This window comes from Gambusia affinis, linkage group LG19 (assembly GCF_019740435.1).
Source record: "Gambusia affinis linkage group LG19, SWU_Gaff_1.0, whole genome shotgun sequence".
NCBI lineage: Eukaryota > Metazoa > Chordata > Actinopteri > Cyprinodontiformes > Poeciliidae > Gambusia > Gambusia affinis.
Window position 1 is genome coordinate 5,920,700 of NC_057886.1, and position 19,970 is coordinate 5,940,669.

At 42.4% G+C, this 19,970-nt stretch overlaps 1 protein-coding gene across 1 annotated transcript; it reads right to left on the minus strand.

Annotated features, from left to right (window-relative positions):
• Positions 1-46: 46 nt before the first annotated feature.
• Positions 47-18,502, minus strand: srebf2 (sterol regulatory element binding transcription factor 2). The gene is made up of 20 exons (XM_044100603.1): positions 18,138-18,502; positions 11,042-11,415; positions 10,765-10,957; positions 10,510-10,670; positions 9,673-9,825; positions 9,307-9,588; positions 9,116-9,230; positions 8,017-8,168; positions 7,719-7,923; positions 7,462-7,637; positions 5,810-6,059; positions 4,775-4,944; positions 4,524-4,695; positions 4,309-4,426; positions 4,093-4,202; positions 3,828-3,960; positions 3,394-3,565; positions 2,704-2,880; positions 2,431-2,542; positions 47-1,803 (listed from the first exon to the last, which is right to left on the minus strand). The coding sequence occupies exons 1-20, from the start codon at positions 18,226-18,228 to the stop codon at positions 1,586-1,588; spliced, it is 3,534 nt and encodes a 1,177-aa protein (XP_043956538.1). The 5' UTR covers positions 18,229-18,502; the 3' UTR covers positions 47-1,585.
• Between the last annotated feature and the right edge of the window lie 1,468 nt (positions 18,503-19,970).

The following is a 19,970-nucleotide window of genomic DNA, read 5'->3' on the forward strand; positions in this document are numbered from 1 at the left end:
ACATTTATATTTAGGCACCAAAATAAAAATATAACCACACTGGCTGTACAACGTTCTGCTGTTTTATTAGAAAAGAATAAAATGAAACAAAAACTGTTCAAACAATAAAACATCTTGAGGGGTGTGGGGGGAAGTAACAATTACATCAATAGAAAACTCTCAGCTGAGCCATTGCCTTTCGCTTAATCCATTTACCAGGCAAAGTTAACTAAATATACACAAAAATATTTTCAGTATTAATTAAATGTTAGCTTGTTTTCAATAGAGGGAGAATTTCCTATCCTTATTCTTGCACATCTTTAAAAAAAACCCCCAAAAACATCTGCTTGAAAGAAGTAACCCTTCCATGACTAAACAAGGGGTTCCATTTGTATAAAAACAATAGAAATGTCTTGATTTTACAGTTTCTGGCCCCTATGCTGCTTTCACAGATACAAAAACAATAACAACCGACCGCCCAAAAGCATTTATCTCACACAACCATTAAATAAGATATCCAGAGCGAAGAAACAACAACAACTAAAAACGTCGATAATTACAAGTAAAAAGCTAATCAAACAACAACAATAAAAGAAATTAAAAAGATACAACTCGTCGATTTGTTTTTTAAATTGATACAACATAAGAAAATATTTGCTTTGTACAGAACATAAAGGCTGTTTTGCTTGAGAGCCTCAGATGGTCCTCGCTTCCAGAGAACGCGGCGACGCGATTCGCCGGAAGGCTCAGACGGTTGACCTCACCTCACCGACGCGTCAACGTGCGTCGCCTCAAGCAAAGAACTTTGTCTTCCAGAATCTACTTCTATGTACAACTTATATACAACTACCACATCGAATGTAATAATCTGCTCAATTGTGTTTTATCGAAACGGAATTCGTTTTCTCGACATCTGCAGACGTCACAGGAATTCGTTCTGCCGAATCCCACGATCCGAGTTCAACGGGTCCGCTGAGTTAAGTAAAGAGTCGAATTTCAGCCCAACTCGTGTGCTTCATTTTCCTATGTTGCTGCATGAAACGGTGCTGCCACTGCACAGTGTTTTGAGGTAGATTAAGACGACGCGACACGCGGCACTGCACAGTTAAAACAAGCCGGTCTGTGCGCCTCCTCCGCTCTCTGGGAGCTTGCAAATTAAAAAGGAGGCAGCGACTTAACCACTCATCAACGTGCGCCGATAATGACTGAAAGACTTCATCTCCTAAAGCTGATCTGCATGGCATCAGCTGTGATGCATTATCCTGTTTTTTTTTTTTCTGGATCCAGATTGTTCCTCTGGATCCATTTGTGGGCTTGTTTGCGAATAAAGAAGCTAAATTCTGATGTAGCTCCTGATTGTTTTTGGATTAAAGTTGAGTTTCGATGGTTTAAAAAGGAGGCTGCCAGTACCACTGCTGTCCAGACGGTGGAGCCGTAGCACTGTAACAATAAATTAGAAAATGTTTAGGGATCATTCATTTCACCCCCTACATTATCAGCCGTTTTCCCTATTCCGTGTTTTTTTTTGTTTTGTTTTGTTTTTTGTTGTTGTTCAGCATGAAAACAAAAGTTTCAGCCCTGTTTCTTTCTTTCTTTCTTTTTGCTCTCAGGAAGCAGCGATGGTGGTTCCCCCGCTGAGGCGCAGCAGGATCTGCTGGCAGTCCTGGACCGACCGACGGTCGCCCACCCGCTCCAGCGTCCGCTTGGCCTCGGCCAGCAGGCGGGCCCGGTGGCCCGGCGGGGTCAGCAGGGGCATGGGCAGGTGGCGGCAGGCCAGGAGGATGGCGTGAGCTCGCTCCCGCTCCCCGACGACGCACTCGCCATCTGACGGCGAGCACGAGGGCAGAGAGGAGGAAAAAGAGAAATAATTAGTTTGGCTTTAGATTTAAACAGGAATCAGTTTAAATCTTTTTTTTTGCTGGTCAAAAAAAAAAAAAAAAAAAAAAAAAGCTGTGTCAATTACTGATAAACTACAGGTGCTTTCAAAAGTACTTAAGTATAAACGTGAAGTTTGGAAACTTTTCTGCTAAATTAGGTCATGAATAATAATAATACATTTGTTTTATATGTTTCTAGGTGCTAAAATATAATTCAGTTTACGACAGCATACCATTGATAGAAAAAAAAAGAAGTAAATTTGTGAGAAAGAATTGAGAAAATTTCAAATTTTCTGTAAAAAAAAAAAAAAAAAAAAAAGTAGGAAATTTCTGAACTCATAAAGTTGAACATTTTGAAGAAAAAAAAGACTCTGAGATTTTGAGGTCAATCTGAAATTTTCTAGAAAAAAAAAAAAAAAAAGAAAACTACTGAGTTTTAAAAGCTGAAAATTTTTGCAAATTTACTCCTCTTTTTTTCCACTTTCTACAATTTCCACAAACACACCGTCGTACGTCACTAGTCTTGTAGCCAACGTGTGTGTGAGTGTGTGTGTGCGTGAGTGAGTGAGCGCACCGGCCGAGTAAGAGCCGTTTGTCCTGCGCCGCAGGTTGTGCTGCAGCAGCTGGTGCGTCCTGGTGGGACTGGCTCCAGCTATGAGCCGCACCGTGGTCTCATGAAGAAAAACCTGAACAGAACAACCGGAACAAAAAATAAAAAAAATAAAATCATAGTCAGTTTTACTTCATTGAAGACGTAAAAGCATCAAACTGCTTTGAGTCCTTTTTAATCCAGGGAGTAGCGTGCATATGGAGGTGGAGCTAGCAGTGTGTGTGTGTGTGTGTGTACCTTGTGTTGTGCCTGTCTGTAGCACTGTGTGAGCCGCCTGAGTGCGCTCAGGTCCCTCTGGAAACCTGCCAGCTGGGATCCGGGGGCCGGACCCGGCTCTCCGTTGCTGCTGCCTCCACGCTGCCATAAACTGGTCCGTAACGTCAGCAGCAGATCACAAACAAGAAGCTCCACCCCCTTAAATAAAACCACAAACATCCACATCAGGAAAAAAAAATACATATAAAGAAGTTTGATTGAAATTTGGGGAGGAAAAAAAAGAAAAAGAAAAACAATAGAGAAAACCAGATCACCAGAAGCTCCTGCAACCAAACCCCGGCATGCGCGGCAGAAATCAAGCAGCCATTGTGTCACTGATTGTCAGCGTTGGGGCGGCGGGGCGTGGCGCGGATCGGAGAGGCCTCTGTACTGCACTGCAGAGACATTGCACTCAGAGGATCATGCAATGCAACTACAATGCACCACAGCCACCTCCTTCCACCCACACTGTGCACACACACACACACCCCCATACACCCATACACCCACAGCCCCAGACGGGCCTGTCCTCTCCACCCCCCCAGCATGCAGTGCGTTTGTGTCGTAATAATCAGAAACAAAAAAAAACAAGCGAAAACCAGGCGAGCGGCAGCTTAAATCTGAAAGCGGAGGAGAGGGTGGAGAGCTTCTGACGGGTCTGGTCCGCCGCACCTTGCTGAGCCAGTTCCCAGATGGGCCGAGCGGCACGGAGATGCTGGAGCGCAGGTAGCTGCTGGAGCGGTCGCAGTGAGACAGGCAGGCCGCCACGCCGTCCCCCTTCAGAGGAGACAGGCTCATCTGGACCACCTTGCAGAGCAGCAGCACGGCTTTGGGCAGCGGGTGGCTGGAACGGCGGAGACCGACACGTTAGGAACGAGAATGTTGACTGGGGACAATTTTCAAATGCAAGTAAAAGCCCCTCAAGGATCAAGAAACCTTCCAAAGAGCATTCAAGGCTGGAATTGGAAGGCACATTAAATATCCAAAATATTTAAACCACAAAACCAAACAGTAAAATTACACAGTTTGAGGCTGCAACTACTGATTATTTCAGTAACGATTACTCTGATAAAAATCGACACATCCTGCCGGTTTCTAATACTCACTCAAGAATGAGCAGAGCTCTTGGCATCCGCTCTGCTTCTGCCAACAGGGACCTCACTGCGACATCGTCGCCCTGCAGCCAATGAACAGCCGCCTTCAGCACCAGAGCCCACCAGCGGCTCACCGGGTCGCCCACTGGCCACGAGGAAACCGACGGAGGAATATTAAAGGAAGCACACGGTAAACACGGTCATGTTCCTGCTGTGTCGTCCAAGTACATATTCAGCGCGATTCTTTATGTGCAGTTTGGTTGGATGTCGTTCAAACCTGGAATGGCGGTGTAAGTGGGAGGAGTCGAGAAGGGGGTGGGTGGGGAAGGAGAGTCCTCTGTGCAGCTGTTCAGCAACTCCAGGAACTCCAGGGCATTTGAGAATTCCCTGGAAAAAAAATAAAATAAAAAATGAGATGACGCAATTATACACAACGAATAAATCACATGATTAGAGCCTCCTGGCGGAGAGACGGCAGCTCTCTCTTTCTCACCCCAAGTTGTTCTTGCAGCTGCCTGCGTCGGCGTCGCTCTGCGGCTGGATGAGGGTGTGAACGGCTCTTTCCAGAAGCTTCCTGCAGAAGCAGCGGTGCAGCTGGGCGATGGGGTCGGCTGCAAAGCGAAGAAGAAACGAAACAAAAACGGAAAACAGGTGAGTAGAGAAACATGACGTCAGAGAGGCGGAAAAACAAGGCACAAAGAATCGAACCTGGGTCTCTTTGAGAAGTAAACACTTCATCGCTGCTGCCCGACTTCACCGACCAATCACAGCTCAGGAAAAACTGCCGGCCGAGCGGCGTGAAGAGCCAGCGCAGGCAGTCGGGGATCTGCTTGGTCTCTGACTGGTTGGCCACGCTTTCTGCGCAACCGAGGAGGTAACCCTGGGAGACGGACGACAGAATGGTGTTCCTGTCTGACATTTTGTTTTTGGGTCGGAAGACAGAAGAAGAAGAGACGTACCGGCAGGAACGTGAGATGGTGTCCCAGGACGCAGCGCAGGGCCGTCGCTGCAGTGACATAGATCTGAGCGAACTGAGCCGGCGCCATCTTGCCGTGGGCGCTCTCGCTGAGGTTGACGGCGCTCAGAGACAGAGACAAAGCCCACAGGCTGCTGCGCTGAGGCAGCTTCCCTACAGAGGCGAGAAGAAAAACAAACACTTATCCCCTCTGGACGCTGCTGACCACGGTCTCTGCAGGCTTCATAAACTCACATTTAAGACATTTTTTCAAGACCATGATGACTGAAATTTAAGACCTGTAACATGACAGAATTGCACAACGGAATATCGCACATTTCATGAAGTAGTGTCAAACTTTTTTTTGCCAAGAGTTGGCAACAGAGAATATTTGTCAGTTTAGCCACTCTGCCGCTAAACAGGACTCTTAGCTCTGTTAACAATAAACTGCTAAATGCAGAAAAAAATATGCAGAAACTGGAGGTAAAAATTAAGACAACTGTCTCACAATTTCAGCCAGAGTCACAGAACACAACGAAGACGCCTTTTCACAGTTATATGCTGTACTAGAACATTGTCTGACCAACTGGCGACAATTTACACTTACCAATGACAGACGCAAAAAGGCTAGCTAGCTAACAAAGCTCTATTAACAGCTAGTTAGGAAGCTAAAGCTAAACTGCTAAGCATGTAACCAAATTAGCAGAAGCTAAAGTGCTAAAGATGTTTAAAAAATGAGCTGAAACTGAAGTAAACCCCTAAGCACATACAAAAAAATTAGCTGAAGCTAATGCTAAACATTTCGACCACAGTCTCTGAGTAAACAGTCCTGCCACTACAAAATTCAAGACTTGTGATTGACGTACTTAAGGCCAACTTAAGATTCTGTTTTGTTTTTTTTTACTGAATGAATTTAAGACATTTCAAGGCCTTAATTTTAGATACGCGAGTGTAAGACTTTTTGAGAACTCCCTGCTGATAGTCGGGAATGAACTCTTATCGGCCGAATTCGATTCTGCGCTTCACTTTGTTCCCTGACCTGTGAGCTGCAGCTGGCTCAGCTGGTGATAAACCAACGCCGCGTCTCTCGCGCTCGTCCTCGCCTCTTCCCCCTCGTGCTTCCCCCCGACCTGGTGGACCAGCCAGCCGAAAGGCACCGGACGATGCAGACAGTAGCGGATCAAATTCCAGGACAGGGAGCAAAGCAGGTCCAGACCGCTGGAGGGCAGAGCTCTCGTCAAGACGGAGAGGCACGTCTCCAAGCTGGCCATTGCCGCTGTGTAATCTCCCTGCAACGGAGAACAAGCGGAAAAAGGAGACGCTTAGTGTTTTTTTTTTTTTGTTTTTTTTTTTAAGGTTTTATTAGCTCTAGTGGCCTTTATTTGATAGTTAATTGACAGGAAAGTGGGTAATGAGAGAAGGGGGAAGACATGCGGCAAAGGTCGCCAGGCCGGGAATCGAACCCGCGACGGCCGCGTTGAGGACTAAGGCCTCCTTATGTGGGTTGGGACGCCAAGTCGAGACATTAAAACAGAAACAAGCGACAGAAAACGAGAAGAAGCAGTAGGTGGAATAAATAAACCCGACTTTTCTACATGTTTTCACAATACAAACACAAACATCTTTTTGGGACAGGCAAACACAAAGTAGCGCATAATTGTGAAGTGCAAAGACTTCATATTGCTTCATTAAAAAAAAGAAGTATTTAATTAATTTATTTATACATTGAAGCATATTGTGTTGAAGTTCACACCTAAATCCAATAACCTGTCTGTGGCATAACTTGAAAACTGATGTCTACACATGATACTGGTCCAAACCCAATGAAGTTGAGCTATTGTGCAAAGAAGAATGAGCAAACACTGCGGCTCTAGCCAAAAGACTTGCAGCTGCAATTGCAGGAAAATCAATATTGACACAATGGAACCGAATAAAAACTAATGCTGCACAGAAATCACAGAAATGTTGAGAGTCACATATTGGTTTTCTTCCACGTCACAAAAACTCACTACTTTGTTTTGCTCTATCACGTAAACCCCAATAGTAACACAGTTCGTGTTAACAAGAGAAAAAGTTCAAGAAATTTGAATACTGGTGCTCTTTTTTATTATTAAAGGGGCCAAATTATGTATTTTTCAGTCACATAGTGCCATTTTATACCATTCAACTAACTATGCTGACTTCATTTGTTATAAAAAAGACTGTATGTCAAATATGACTTCAAAGAAAATTAATTTACCGCATTGAAATTGAGCCTCTGTCTCTTTAAGAAACATCTGCTCTTTCTGAAACTCCGCCTTCAGGACGTCATTGCAGCATGGCTCCTCTGTTAACCCTTCAACAACGTTTTAGCAGCGTTGCTCTGAAAAGTAGCTGCTATAATGAGCTCAGCCGATGTGCAGTTCCACTGTGTGTTTGCTAATTGCTGCTGGCTAGTCTGAAGGAACTGAGTGGGAGATGGGAGTTTGAGGGGAGGGCTGCTCTGTGAGTCCATCCAGGCGTTTTGCCCAGCTGATTGGTTGCCACGGGAGACCAAAGGATTTCTCAAGCATGCATGAAAGAATCAAGGCCACACTCCAGGTACGTTTTTGAAGAGGGAATAACATTATAACATGATGTAAAGCTCAAAAAAGTTGAATTTCTATAATATTGCTCTGTTAAAAACTCATTCCTTCTGCCTTCTCTACTCACCCTGTTGAGATGTAGGTCTGCTTGTTTGCGGTGCCTCCAGAAGGACACTGATTTGGGCGAGTGAAGGGGTGTGACAGGCTCCCACAGGTACAACACCCTGACACAGCCCCACAGCGCCCCCACCCCACTCAGGACCCACACAATCACCCATGGCAACAGGCAGCGCAGCCAAGAAGCTGCAGAACAAGAAGATTTAATGAAGTTGTTTTAGCTTATGCCACAAACTCTTGACGCTCGCGGGAGCGACTGCTGCTCACCGAAGTCCTGTGTGTGAATTGGAAACCAGACGAGCGTCCTGGTTGGGACGTGGGCCGCCGCCAGGCCGTGGCGACCCGGGTCCTCTGAGCCCAGCAGAGAGGGCAGTGGGTTTAGAGACAGGCAGAAGAAGGTCAGCGCGCACAGCAGCAGCCGAGAACGGTCCATCACTCCCACCGTGGAGGGAGAGTCCGGCTCGCTCTTCACCTTGGAGACGCAACAAAAAACGACGAAACTCTGAATGAAACCGGTCCTGATAACAACTCAGCGTTCCACTAATCCTGCTCTCACGTGCTTTACCTCATGGTGATCCAGTAAGGGGCTGCCCGGCTCAGAGTCGACGCAGTATGGAGAGAACTGGTGCGGGGAGCCGGAGCCGGAATCCGAGGCCGGAGGAGACATCATCACTCCCTCCTGTTTGAGATCGACGTCTTCGGACAGGATCACAGGCTCTGGGGCACAAAGCATTGATCCTCAAGATGCTATAAGCCTTAAACTATGTAGGCTAATTAAGGATTGAGCTGGTAAAAGGAAGGACAATCTTTATTTTTTTTTTTGAAATCTCTGTCTTTTGTAGCAGATGTTGCAAATTTTGAGACTTATAGAAATGTCTGAGTAAAGATTTCTGGTCTACAAAACTGACAGAAGACAATCAGGCGTAACTTTTTTTGATGATTGCTAATCGCTAACATGTTAGCAGCTCGAGAAGTAAGCTCCTCATCATGCTTTCTTTGCTTTAACCTAGTAAAACTAGTTTTTTCCCCTCACACACAGTGTAACATCACCTCTGCTCTTAATAAAATTAAACAGCCGCCTCTCAAGGAACAAAGGCTAGGAAAAACATTTTGAACAATGTTGTTTGTAGTTCTTAAAAAAAAATCTGAACTGGATAAAACCAGTCAGAACTTTTATTAAACAACCGAGATGTGCCACCAGTCTCTCATTGGTGCTTCATTTGAATAGACAATTCAAATGAAGCACCAATTGAAAGAGGAAATCGTCTAAAACGGACGGAAAAGCGACTCACGAGTACTGGAACAGGACACGACTGGTCCAAATGTCAACAAAACGTGGGTTAATACATGATTCAGGGTTTGACCAGCTGTTAGACAGGAAAGATTGTGTGATGCCAAAGGCTTCCTAACCACATACAAGCTCGTTTATTATGACTAGGTATGGATTTGCTTATGATGTGTCATTTTGTTGTATCTTTTATGTCTCGCATTTTTATGAAATGCTTCGTTTGACTATTGGATGGACCGAGGTGCTTCATTTTGTCTCTGTTCCTACTCTAAAGTCCTGTGAATTTACCGTACAGATAAGAAGGTCCAGATGGTGACATGAGCTTCCCTGTCAAGCAGATGGTCAAACACACTCGGAAACATAAACCAAGCCTTACTGTTCTTCTGGTTGGCCATCTTGAGGGAGAGGTTCTCCTGTCGTAGTTTGTGGTTGACCTGCTGCAGGTACTTTATGTAGTCAATAGCTTTCCTCAGCACGCCTGATTTGTGCATCTGTTGGGGGTAAAAGGCAAAATAAGCTTGCATGAACTGAAACGTGTTTTCTAGATGCTTTGCTTTATGATCCCACCTTGGCGTCGCTGCCCATCACCAGGTCTCTGAGCTCCACGATCTTATCGTTGATGGAGGATCTGTATCTCTTCTCGATGATGTTGTGGGTTGTTCTCCTCTCGCCCTCCTTCACCACGACTCCTTGCCCTGCCGCTCCTGCCGACACCGGGCTCTGCTCCATACTTTGTCGGGCGGCGGTAGCGCAGGGGGCGGAGCCTGGCTGGAGCTGCTTGATGGGCAGCTTGTCTCCTCCTCCCATCATGACTGGAACTGTGGTCAGAATGTTGCTGCCCATCAGAGTCTGGGAACAGAAATCAGACATGATGCTGGAGCGATCATCACCGATCGGAGAGAACGTGGGAGGATTTTTGGCCGCTCCACGTACCGGCACTTGTAGCGTCGTGTTCTGGATGGGCGTGGTCAGGGTGGTGATTCCTGCGGGGCTCTGCATGGTGGACAGGACCTGAGTCCCGTCTGGTTTGAGCGTCGTGAGGACCAGTGAGTCCGTCTTAAGAATCTGAGGCTGCTGGACCAGAACCTAAGAAGAGGAGAAGAAGATTTAACATTCGCTTCCATGCAGGGTTTCTACATTGATTTCATGAACAAAGGAGGAAAGGGAAAAAAATGAAAGGAAAAAGAAAAAATGTGAAAGAGTGAAGAAAGAAGGGAAAAAAATAAAAAAATAAAGGACAAGAGGAAGGAAAAAAGGACAAAAAAAAATTAAAAGCAAAAACGGACAAGAAGAAAAAAATGGAGACTTTAGAAAGGATAAAGGAAAAGTAAGGGAAAAAAGAAAAAGGAAAAAAATTAAAAAAGAGAAAAAGGGAGAAAAAAAGAACGAGAAAATAAAATGGGTAAAATTGGAAAAAGCAAAAAAAAATGACAAAAAGAACTAAAATGAAGTAACATAAAGCAAAAGAGAGAAAAAGAAAAGAGAAAGTAAGGGGAAAAAAAGCAAGAAAGGAAGAAAATAAAAAATGAAAAAAAGGAAATCAAAATCAAATCAAATTGTATTTGTGGAGCACATTTCAGAAACAAGGCATTTCAAAGTGCTTTATATCATAAAAACACAAAAAGTACAAAGTAATAGAACACAAATAAATGGGAAAAAGAAGAGAAAGAAAAGAAAGAAATTAAAAGTAAAAACTGGAAGAAAGAGGAAAAGGCCAAAAAAACAAACAATGGATTGAAAACACCCAAGTAGATGTGAGGTCTCACTGACCGGTACTTGTTGCATCTGCTGCTGCATGGTGTGGACTGTAGTGGGCGCTGTGGAGAGAGTCTGGATGGTCTGACCCGTTGGGGTCAGAACACGCTGATGCTGAATGGTGACTGGCTGCAGCTGTGGTGATGTCATGATGCTCTGCATTTGTGGCTGGAGGACTGGAGGAAAAACAAAGACGCTTTCAAAATATGCAGGGAGGGAGAGAACCATGAAGAAGAAAGAAAATAAAAAAAACAAACGCTGTGTGATCACCTTGGAAACTGGGAGCGGGACTCTGATGGCAGATGACTGGGTTCTGGATGAAACGAGACTGGCACCCGCTGGAGGCGATCATCACGGTCTGGGCTGCCTGCGTCTGGATGGGCAGCGGCGTCTGGGTGTGGGTCTGAACCAAAGTCTGGACCGGGAAGTTCTGGGTCTGGAGGGGAACCCCCTGGGTGTGCATCTATAGTCACGAAAAACATAAAATCGTAACATTTCAACATTGTTTTCAAGCTGGAGAACTAATAAAAGGTGGATGTTTAAATACCTGGATGGCCGCCTGGGCCGTCTGCTGAGGCTGAGGCTGGATGGGCTGGACCACCTGGGGCCGCGGCTGAAGCAGCGGCGGGTTGCGGGTCAGCTGCTGCTGCTGCTGCTGCACCGGCGGGGTGGTGGTGGGGGACGGGGTCTGTGCCGGGGTCAGGGGGGGCGTGAGGGGTACAGTCTGAGGAGACAGCGTCTGGGATGAGACGAGGCTCATGGTGGAGGTCTGGAAAGCTGCGGCGCTTGGGGCCTGGGGAGTGGGCGGGGCCTGGACGGCCGGCTGCTGGGGGGCGCCGACGACAGAGACTCCCACGGACATTTGGTCCTCAAACATGTCCTGGAAGTCCCCCACCTGGTTGCTGACGAACTGCAGCATCTCTGTGGGGACACAAATGAGGGAATGTCCCAGATTTTAAAGAAAGAATAAAAATCCACCACAGTTGAATTTTAATTGCATCAGGGTTTCCACCCCCCAGTGTTCTATAAGCCTGGCGGGCCACCGGGCTTTACTGGTGCCGCCAGCAGGCTAAGCATTTCTTATTTATTTAAGTATTTTTAAAATGTTTGCATTTTTTTAACTTTATTGTTGCTGTTCAGATATTAATCTTCCAATAACTCATTTCCTGTCAACTTAAAAAAAAAAAAAAAAAAAAAGTAACTCAAAAACTCGACGAGCCGCGGGATGAATGACTGCCTTGGCGCTCAACCAGCAGGATTAGCAAGCTTTCTGGGGGAAACCATGCGTATAAATGGATGTCATGGACATAATAAAACGTCTTATTAAGATCTCTAATTCCTGCAGGCAGATGAAGAGTCAGCGGTGACCTTGAATCTGCACCTTTCTGCAAGCGTCGCTACTGTTCAGCTCATAAATCCATACGAAAGTAGCCTTCAAACAATCAGCCTTGAAAAACGCTGCTAATCTAGATGGCCCTTACAGATGGCAGATAGAGACTGTTGTGTAACTATAATATGTGAACGCATGCCAGAAATAATCCACATATCTGATAGTACATAACGATATATCTAACCTCATTTATTCAATGGGATAAAAAAACATTATGCAGTAAAAAAAAATTTAGTTTTATTTATTTATGCAAAATGACCTACAGGCTGTCATTATAAGTCTGGCGGGGACTTGAGCCGCCGCCAGGCTAAACGTCGTTCACCGTCTCTACGCCAACAACTCCAGCAAATAAATTGACAAGTCAAAAATAAATAAATTTAGACATTGAAGTGAAAAATTACATGCTTATTTTTTATTGTAATTTATTTTTACTTTGTGTTGAAGTATTGTTAATATTGTCTTCCAATGACACTTTAATATCTATATTTTCAGTTACTTTAAACATTTTTTTAAACTCAAAAACATGGTGAACTGCTGGGCTCCCTGCTACAGGGCTCATCAAGGAAACCCTGAATTTATTTGAAATTATTATTATTTATTTTTTTTACACTATACATTTTTGTGCTTAAGAACGTTTACCTAGTAGTAACCCATAACTATATCTGATTCCTTGTTGCAAAAACACAAGATGCAATATCCTATCTATTTGCTACTCCTGAAAATGGGAAAGACAAGACAACATGCTATTTGAAAGAATATAGATCTGCATTTAGACATTTGCTAATACGACACAACTCACTGAATAGTTTCAGGTGAAACTCATTATTAAATTGTGTGATGAGAGATTTGACAAACGACTTCTGATGGGTCAAAAATGGGGACGTGTCACGCTTAAAATGCCAAAACAACAGGGTGATGAGAATTCAAGAAGAAAGCAAGAAAACCCACCGAATGGACCTGATGAATTAAAACGACCTCAATAGCTTCCATTTTGATTAACTTTTTTTTTTTAAAGGTCTATTTTGTTTAGAGAGTTTGTAAACCATTTTATTTATGGTTTTGGTTGTGTGTTTAAATTTGGATATTTAAAATCTCTTCCACTTCCAGTCTTACACGTTCTCCGCATAATTCAAATTCACTGGTCTGTCAGAGCACAAGCTCGCGTTATTGTGCCGTCATCACTAGATTACTTGAAAATACGATATTGTCGTTTGTCGCAATATTCTCCGGGACGATTTATTTCTCTGATAAAACCATTTGCAGTGACGGGACTAATTGTGAACATCTTGGATTCCCTTTACAGTTAAATATCTGGAGTTTTCCTCCGAGCCCTGAAGGAACTGGATTAGACGCGCTGTTATTGCAACAGGTTGCCTTTATGGACCTGCAGCTTTATGCAGGTCATGTGAAGATTCCCTGACTGAAGGCTGATGGGTAGGATGTCAGGGTCACCAGCATTCTCTAACCTTGAACTCGGTCCAGCAGACAGAGAGCCGATCTCCGGACTGTTATTAATTTACAATCAGCTGGATCCTTTGTCCTGCTGATTGTTTGGTAGTTTTTTTTTTGTTTTTTTTTTAAAGTTTCACACACATATAACCTAGATTTGCGATATAAACTCGGATTCTGTAAAACCTCTAGATGTTCTCCTCGTTTTATTTGTGCAGCTGATTTGATTAGAAATGAGAAACTCGTCTAGAAAACAAGAAAAGGTTATAAAACCTGTGCTTACTCCATGAACCGAGAAAAACCAAGCTAAAAATAACTTTCAATTAGGCCTGTCACAATAGCAAATTTTGCTGAACAATTAATTGTCTCAAAAAACTATTGCGATAGACGATAGTATTGTTTGAAGACCTTTTTACACAGATTTAATGGAAATGACGTAATAATGCATGTGATTTCCTGCCAAAGATGGATGCACTTTATTTTAAAAAGAACACCCAACACTGGAACTTATAAACAAAATAAACAAAACAACCAAAGATAAAATTGATTCTCAGTCTCCATTAGCAAAAATGTACTTGAATAAAAAAGAAATAACATAAAGCCAAAGTGTAAATAAATACTGCATTCAACCAAAAGAGTTCAGATTATAAAGTCTGTTTACCATATTGTCCTTCAGTAATCATTAGATTTAAATAGAGAAGATGGAACAGCGACTACCTGATGCAATAGTTCACACTACACGTTAGTTCACACCAACATTTTCCCCTTATGACAACCTTAGAACTTTTATCGTACTAAGATTGTCTCTTGTTATCATCCTGTAGTGTGTGGTGTGTTAAGGTAGATCGTTGTGGTCCCTCCGATCTAAATCAGGGGTTTTCCCCACTGGGATCGTTACCGCAGCCTGTTGAATGTGACAGGTAGCCAATCAGAAAGCGCAGATTCTCCTCCTGCTTTCTGAGGGGAAATTACCGAGGGGAATCCCAAACAGCTGAAACGGCGCAACCCGAAGTCCAGCGGACATTGGAGATGATATGTGGAAACAACATTAATGTTTATAAAACATTTTGTACAAAGAATATAGAAACAACGAGGGGAGGAGTTGGAGCGAAATCGCTACGTTGATGAACCCGGTAACTTTTCAGCTGTTCTTCGTTAACGTGACATAAAAAGGTTCTAATGATTTTCATTCAGTCAGGACGTTACGCTGACACTAGAGCCACATGCGTTGCTGATAGATTGTAGTAAAGCATTGATTAATGCCTGGTTTTAAAATTAGTTAGCTGGACTTGTAGCCAGCCATTGGAACCGTTATACCTAGGATTTCTGTCGGCTAATGTGTGATCTCAGATTTTGAAAATGGGCCGACAATCGACCGACAGCACTAAGATGGTGTAGTGTGCACTGGGCATTACACTAAGGAAATGAGGAAGGGAGGGTCAGTGGAGAGCAGCGGAGTTGAGCCTTTTTTCATTTAGCGTCATCAACAGAAAGAGAAAAAGGCTGGAAGAGACGATAACGGCGATAATTAAAATGACGTAGATAGTTTTAATTTATCGCACGATTAATCGATTTCTCGTTTATCGCGACAGGCCTACTTTCAATGCTCTCAAGTGTGTCAGTAAAGCAGCAGACATCCTGTCTCACCCCAAACCTCCAACTCTGCTGTGCATCTGCAGCTGAAAGGGATCAAATGAAGACCGACTTCTTTATGTTAGCTATTGTGCTGCTGCACACTTGCAAAGCCATGCAAGTTTATGATTTAAGACCATAAGCAGGGTAAATTCAGAGGACAGAGTTTGAAAATATAATATATAATAACCCTTAAAGATGTTTCTGCATGCAGAAAAATAAGCTTTCCCATCATGGTGGGAGCTAAACTCTCTGGCTTTTGTAGCATTTTGTTGATTTTTGGAATCTGTAAAACCGTCAGGCGCGCTTCACACTCCTTGGAGAGAGGTTTTACTGCCACACTGACGATGATTAATATTGGTATCGATTAACGGTGATGAACAGATATTTTTCTCGCTCTTCAAGTCAAAACCGCTTTAGCATCTAGATGAGATGTGAGCATAAGGGCAGTAAATGTCCATCCAGATGGCCTGGTGTAGTTTGGGCATTCAGAATCTGAACGCACTACACCAAAGGTTGCATCCATTATTTACCCCCTTCTGTTTCCATGGCATCTGTCGCCATGGAATAGACGGCATAGATGCCATGTAGGCAGCAGATTGGCAGTACTTATCCCTATGGTGGAAATAGTAGTCAAAATAAGAACAGCATTAACACGGTCATTTGCTGACATCACTTTAGCTCCGCCCCCCTCCCCTCAAAACAGGAAGTGACTTGTTTAGATGGTGGATATCCTCCTTCTTCATCAAGCTATTTTTGATGAGGCAAAACAAGTTGATGTTGAATCCCATTTTGAACAATGACCGTGTTGCCATAGTGACACTGCTCATTAAAGATGCAAGAATGTTTCCTGTATGATTTATTCATTTATTTTTACTGCCATTGGTAAGCCTAAGGAGAAATAGAAACACCTGATAAAAGGAGTAGTAGTTTAAAGCACAGCAAAGAGTCTAACAAGTATAGCAACCTGGTTAAGCTAGTAGCTAAGCTTAGCAGGGCTATCTGCTCTGGTAGCCAACCTGTAATCGTTTGACAAACACGTCACTCGTTGTTTGCCAACAGTAGTTTGAAACAGCATCAACGTCATATGAGTGACTCTTCAGCTTTGTGACATATCAGTGGTTTTAATGGGTGGAAATATTTCCAAACTAGGGCGAAAACTAAAAATTATTTTAGTCATTGATTAATTTGATAAAAGAAAAGAAATTCTACACATTTTTCATTTAACCACTCAAGCTTTTTTAAAAAAATACAATATAGGAAGTAAATTAAAAAGATGAAAATAAATAATTCAATTGCTTTATCAATAAGTAAATAAGCATCTTACTGCCAGAAATGCATTCTTTTAGTGGATTTGAATCAAGTAAACATAAACCTACGTCACTTGAGAAGCTTTGGGTAAAACAGACAAAGGTAAATGGGTTCATGTCGCCCATAACTGTACCAACGAGCTGTAATGGGTAAACTACTGCTCTGAATATATTGGGGAGGGTTTCGGCAAAGGGCCTTTTTTTGAGTCTGCAGTTACCAATTTATCATTAACTAAAGAAGTTCAGGGTTTTTTTCAATAATCAATTCATCAAAATGAACCCGATTAATTGTTTCGGCCTTATTCCAAATAACAAAATGCATTTTTTTTGCAAGTAAAGGAAAACTGTAGTGGCCTTCTACTAGACAGACGTTGGTGACGCTGTGTTAGCTTGAGCTCCATGAACAACAAATAAAGCACATTCAAGACAAGATCAGGAGGGCGCCTTATCTAAAGGCTTGAAATGCTGAAGGAGGGCACTATTGCTTAACGTCTGCATTTATTATATTATTTTTTTCTGCAAATAAATAAAGACACGCCCTTCTGCGGCTCAGTGGATTACCTCAGAAAGGACTGGGAAAATAAGTTTTATAATGAGATCTTTTCTCTGGGAAGTGAAGATGCATTTCTGTTTTGACTGTTATAATGCAATGGTCTACTTGTCCACCTTACTTCAAATGTTGACGCTAGTTTTGTGATGTAGAGGCCTAAGGTCATGTAAATGACACTTCCTTCAGAATCAATAAAGATAAAATAAAAAAGAAAGAAAGATGAGGAACGTATTTTTATGGCCACTGATTTATGAATTATAATGATAATTATAAAAAATTATTTCTCTTCACCCACACGACATACTTAACTTTGGATAGAACAGAGTTAAAGGAACAGGTTTACTTTATTTGAAAGATCTTTAGACAAAGTCTCACTGAACATGTTTGCATCACATTTCTCTTGTCAAGACTGAAATAAATATGACTAGATTCGACCTCCCTTCAGTATTATTTTTGTCACATGTTTATAACACAACAAGAATGTTATTAATGCATACTGTTTACTGAAGCATTTGAGGAAAAAACAAAAAACAATACAGGCAAATCTTACAAAAGTAATATTCAGTTACTTTTGAAAACTAAAACTCCCATTGCTAGAATAGAAATAGTTGACTCCAAACAACGGCAGACAAGAACCTGCCCATCCTAATGGGAAATCTATTGACGCTGCACCGATCAGCATTCCACCATTTGCTCAGACCTTTTCCTCTTTGCCAAATTTGCTCAGTGGGTGCAAGCTTGCAGAGTTCAGCGTTATCACTGCAGAACAAGCTTGGCGAAGGGAAGAGGGGAAAACTAAAGGGTTGCAGATGTGCAGAAAACAGGAAAGAAACAACAATCCAGAACATTTCATACGGCATTGTTTTCTTAGATGTGGCCTTTAATTTTAAATTCTTATTTTCAAAAGCTCTTAAATTAATCTCGTGTTCCCCCAGATTTTTTTTCTTACATTAAATAAAATTTTAAAAAATGTAATAATACAATAAACCCAGGTATGTGTTGATCTTGTATTCATTTCTAGAGTGAAAACTGACACCAGTGTATAAATATCTTCAAGACAGTGAATAATTACAGGAAGTACAAAAATGCAGCCAATATATTCTATAATAATAAAGTTCACAAATATATATGTATATATTCTAAAATAACTCCAACTTTAGGACTAAAAACTAATACTTCTGACAATAAATCATGGTTGTCATGAATCAGACTGGTGGGTCGTCAGGATGTCCACAGCGGGCAGACTTTATGGAAACGGGCCAATGTTTAGTAAACAACCGTGAACAGTGTTGACAGCGGTGGGTCTACTCACCGTCAATGTCTCCCAAAGTGAATTCGTCCCCTAATTCTGCTAAAGTCGAGTCCATGGTCTCCATGGGAGAGATGAACTCTCCAGGATCCATCCTGTTTGTCAGCGGCTCACCTCTCCGGCTGTCACCGGAGGGTCGGAGGACAAAACAAACAAGAGATTGGTGGGCTCCACCTGGACGCTTCACAACGCCTTCCGCGGTCTTATCTAATCTGACGACACGTACTTTATCAAAAGAAACCTCTATACGGTACCGGAGCCCGACGGCAGGCAGACTTTACCGCCTACAAACTCGTCAACAGCTAATTATTTCCAAGGCGACGCCATCTTGTTTTACGCTAATTACGTCATTCACAAACACACTCGGTGGCCCAGAGCGAGGCCTGATTGGCTAGGCATCAGCCGTTCTTGTCATGAGACCAGCCGTCCTCGGCCAATGAAAGGCTCGCATTCACTGTGGTCTGATAGTACGTCAAGCATCAGAAGCTTGTGTGTCATTTGAATAAACCGCGCCCCCTATCTTCTTATTATAAAGAAACCCGGCGCATGAGTCAAACCCACCACCCTGGAAATAACGAAGGGGAGTAAATAAACATCTAGCTTGGTTCAACTGACAATCTGAGGATTTTATTAGTACTCCATATCCCGTGTTTACGAATTATCTATCTATATAAAGGCAATAAAAACATCACAATACAAACCTGTGTGAGTGCGAGTATAGTGTCCTCGTGTATTTAACTGCCTTGAAATGGAGATTGCAACAACTAAATCCAAAAATTGCTGCAAAATATAATTCGACACTGAGAAGAAGATTCAGCTTCCAGCAGGACAGTAACCAAAACATCCGTCCAGAGTTACTATGGAAGCGCTTTAGATCCAAGCATTTTAAAGTGTCAAAATGGCCCAGTTAAAGCCAGACTTAATGGAATTGGCAACCAGTAGCAACTGATGTTAAGAAGTGCTCTTCACCCAAACTGAAAGAGCAAAGACATAAAATTAAATTCAGTTTGAATGTGCAAAGCTTTTTGAAAAGTTGACTGGGTAGCAGAAAAGAAATGCATGTTATGCTTTTCAGATCTTTATTCTTTTTTAAATAAACAACTTTTGAACTCCACGCATCATTTTTCTTCGCCACATAAAACCGTACACAAAGCAGAAAAAGAAAAACGATTAATGCACTGAAAAACATTTGCTGAATTTTAAAATTAGAAAAATCCTTACTGTTTAATACCATCGGTACGACAGAAACTCTCAACCTGTAATAAGCTCAAGAAAGTTGAATAAAAAGATTATAATTATTTAATCAAACAAAACAACACAATCAATACACACATTAATGAAAAATAACATTTGTGGTATTTGAAACACTTTATTATGAAATGAGGACCAGTTGAAATCTCACACAAAATAAACATCCACTGCTTTCTAGAAGTGAGGAATCCTCAGTTATTAAAACGCTTATGAACCTTCAGTGCTTCTGTTTCATTTCAAGCTACACACTACTGAAAACTACACATCAGTAAATAAAATAAAACTTTCTTTTCTTCCGGCACTGTCAAAGGTCGAAATGCACCAACATTTTATTTTATTTTTTTTTAAATCAAACCACTGTACCCAAGTGCTTTTGGTTTCAGTATCAATCCCACTCTTCAGTGTAGAAGTTGTTGGAGACCAATGAAAAATTAAATATTTTCAGGATTAGAAATATGCTCAAAACTCTGTCAAAGAAAGCTTTAAGTAAAAACTGTACTTTTTACAACATGTCTTATAGGAGAGCAAGGCCTTCACATGTAATAGAAAGGATATTACCTGCAAACCTTTTATTTTCTTTTTGGC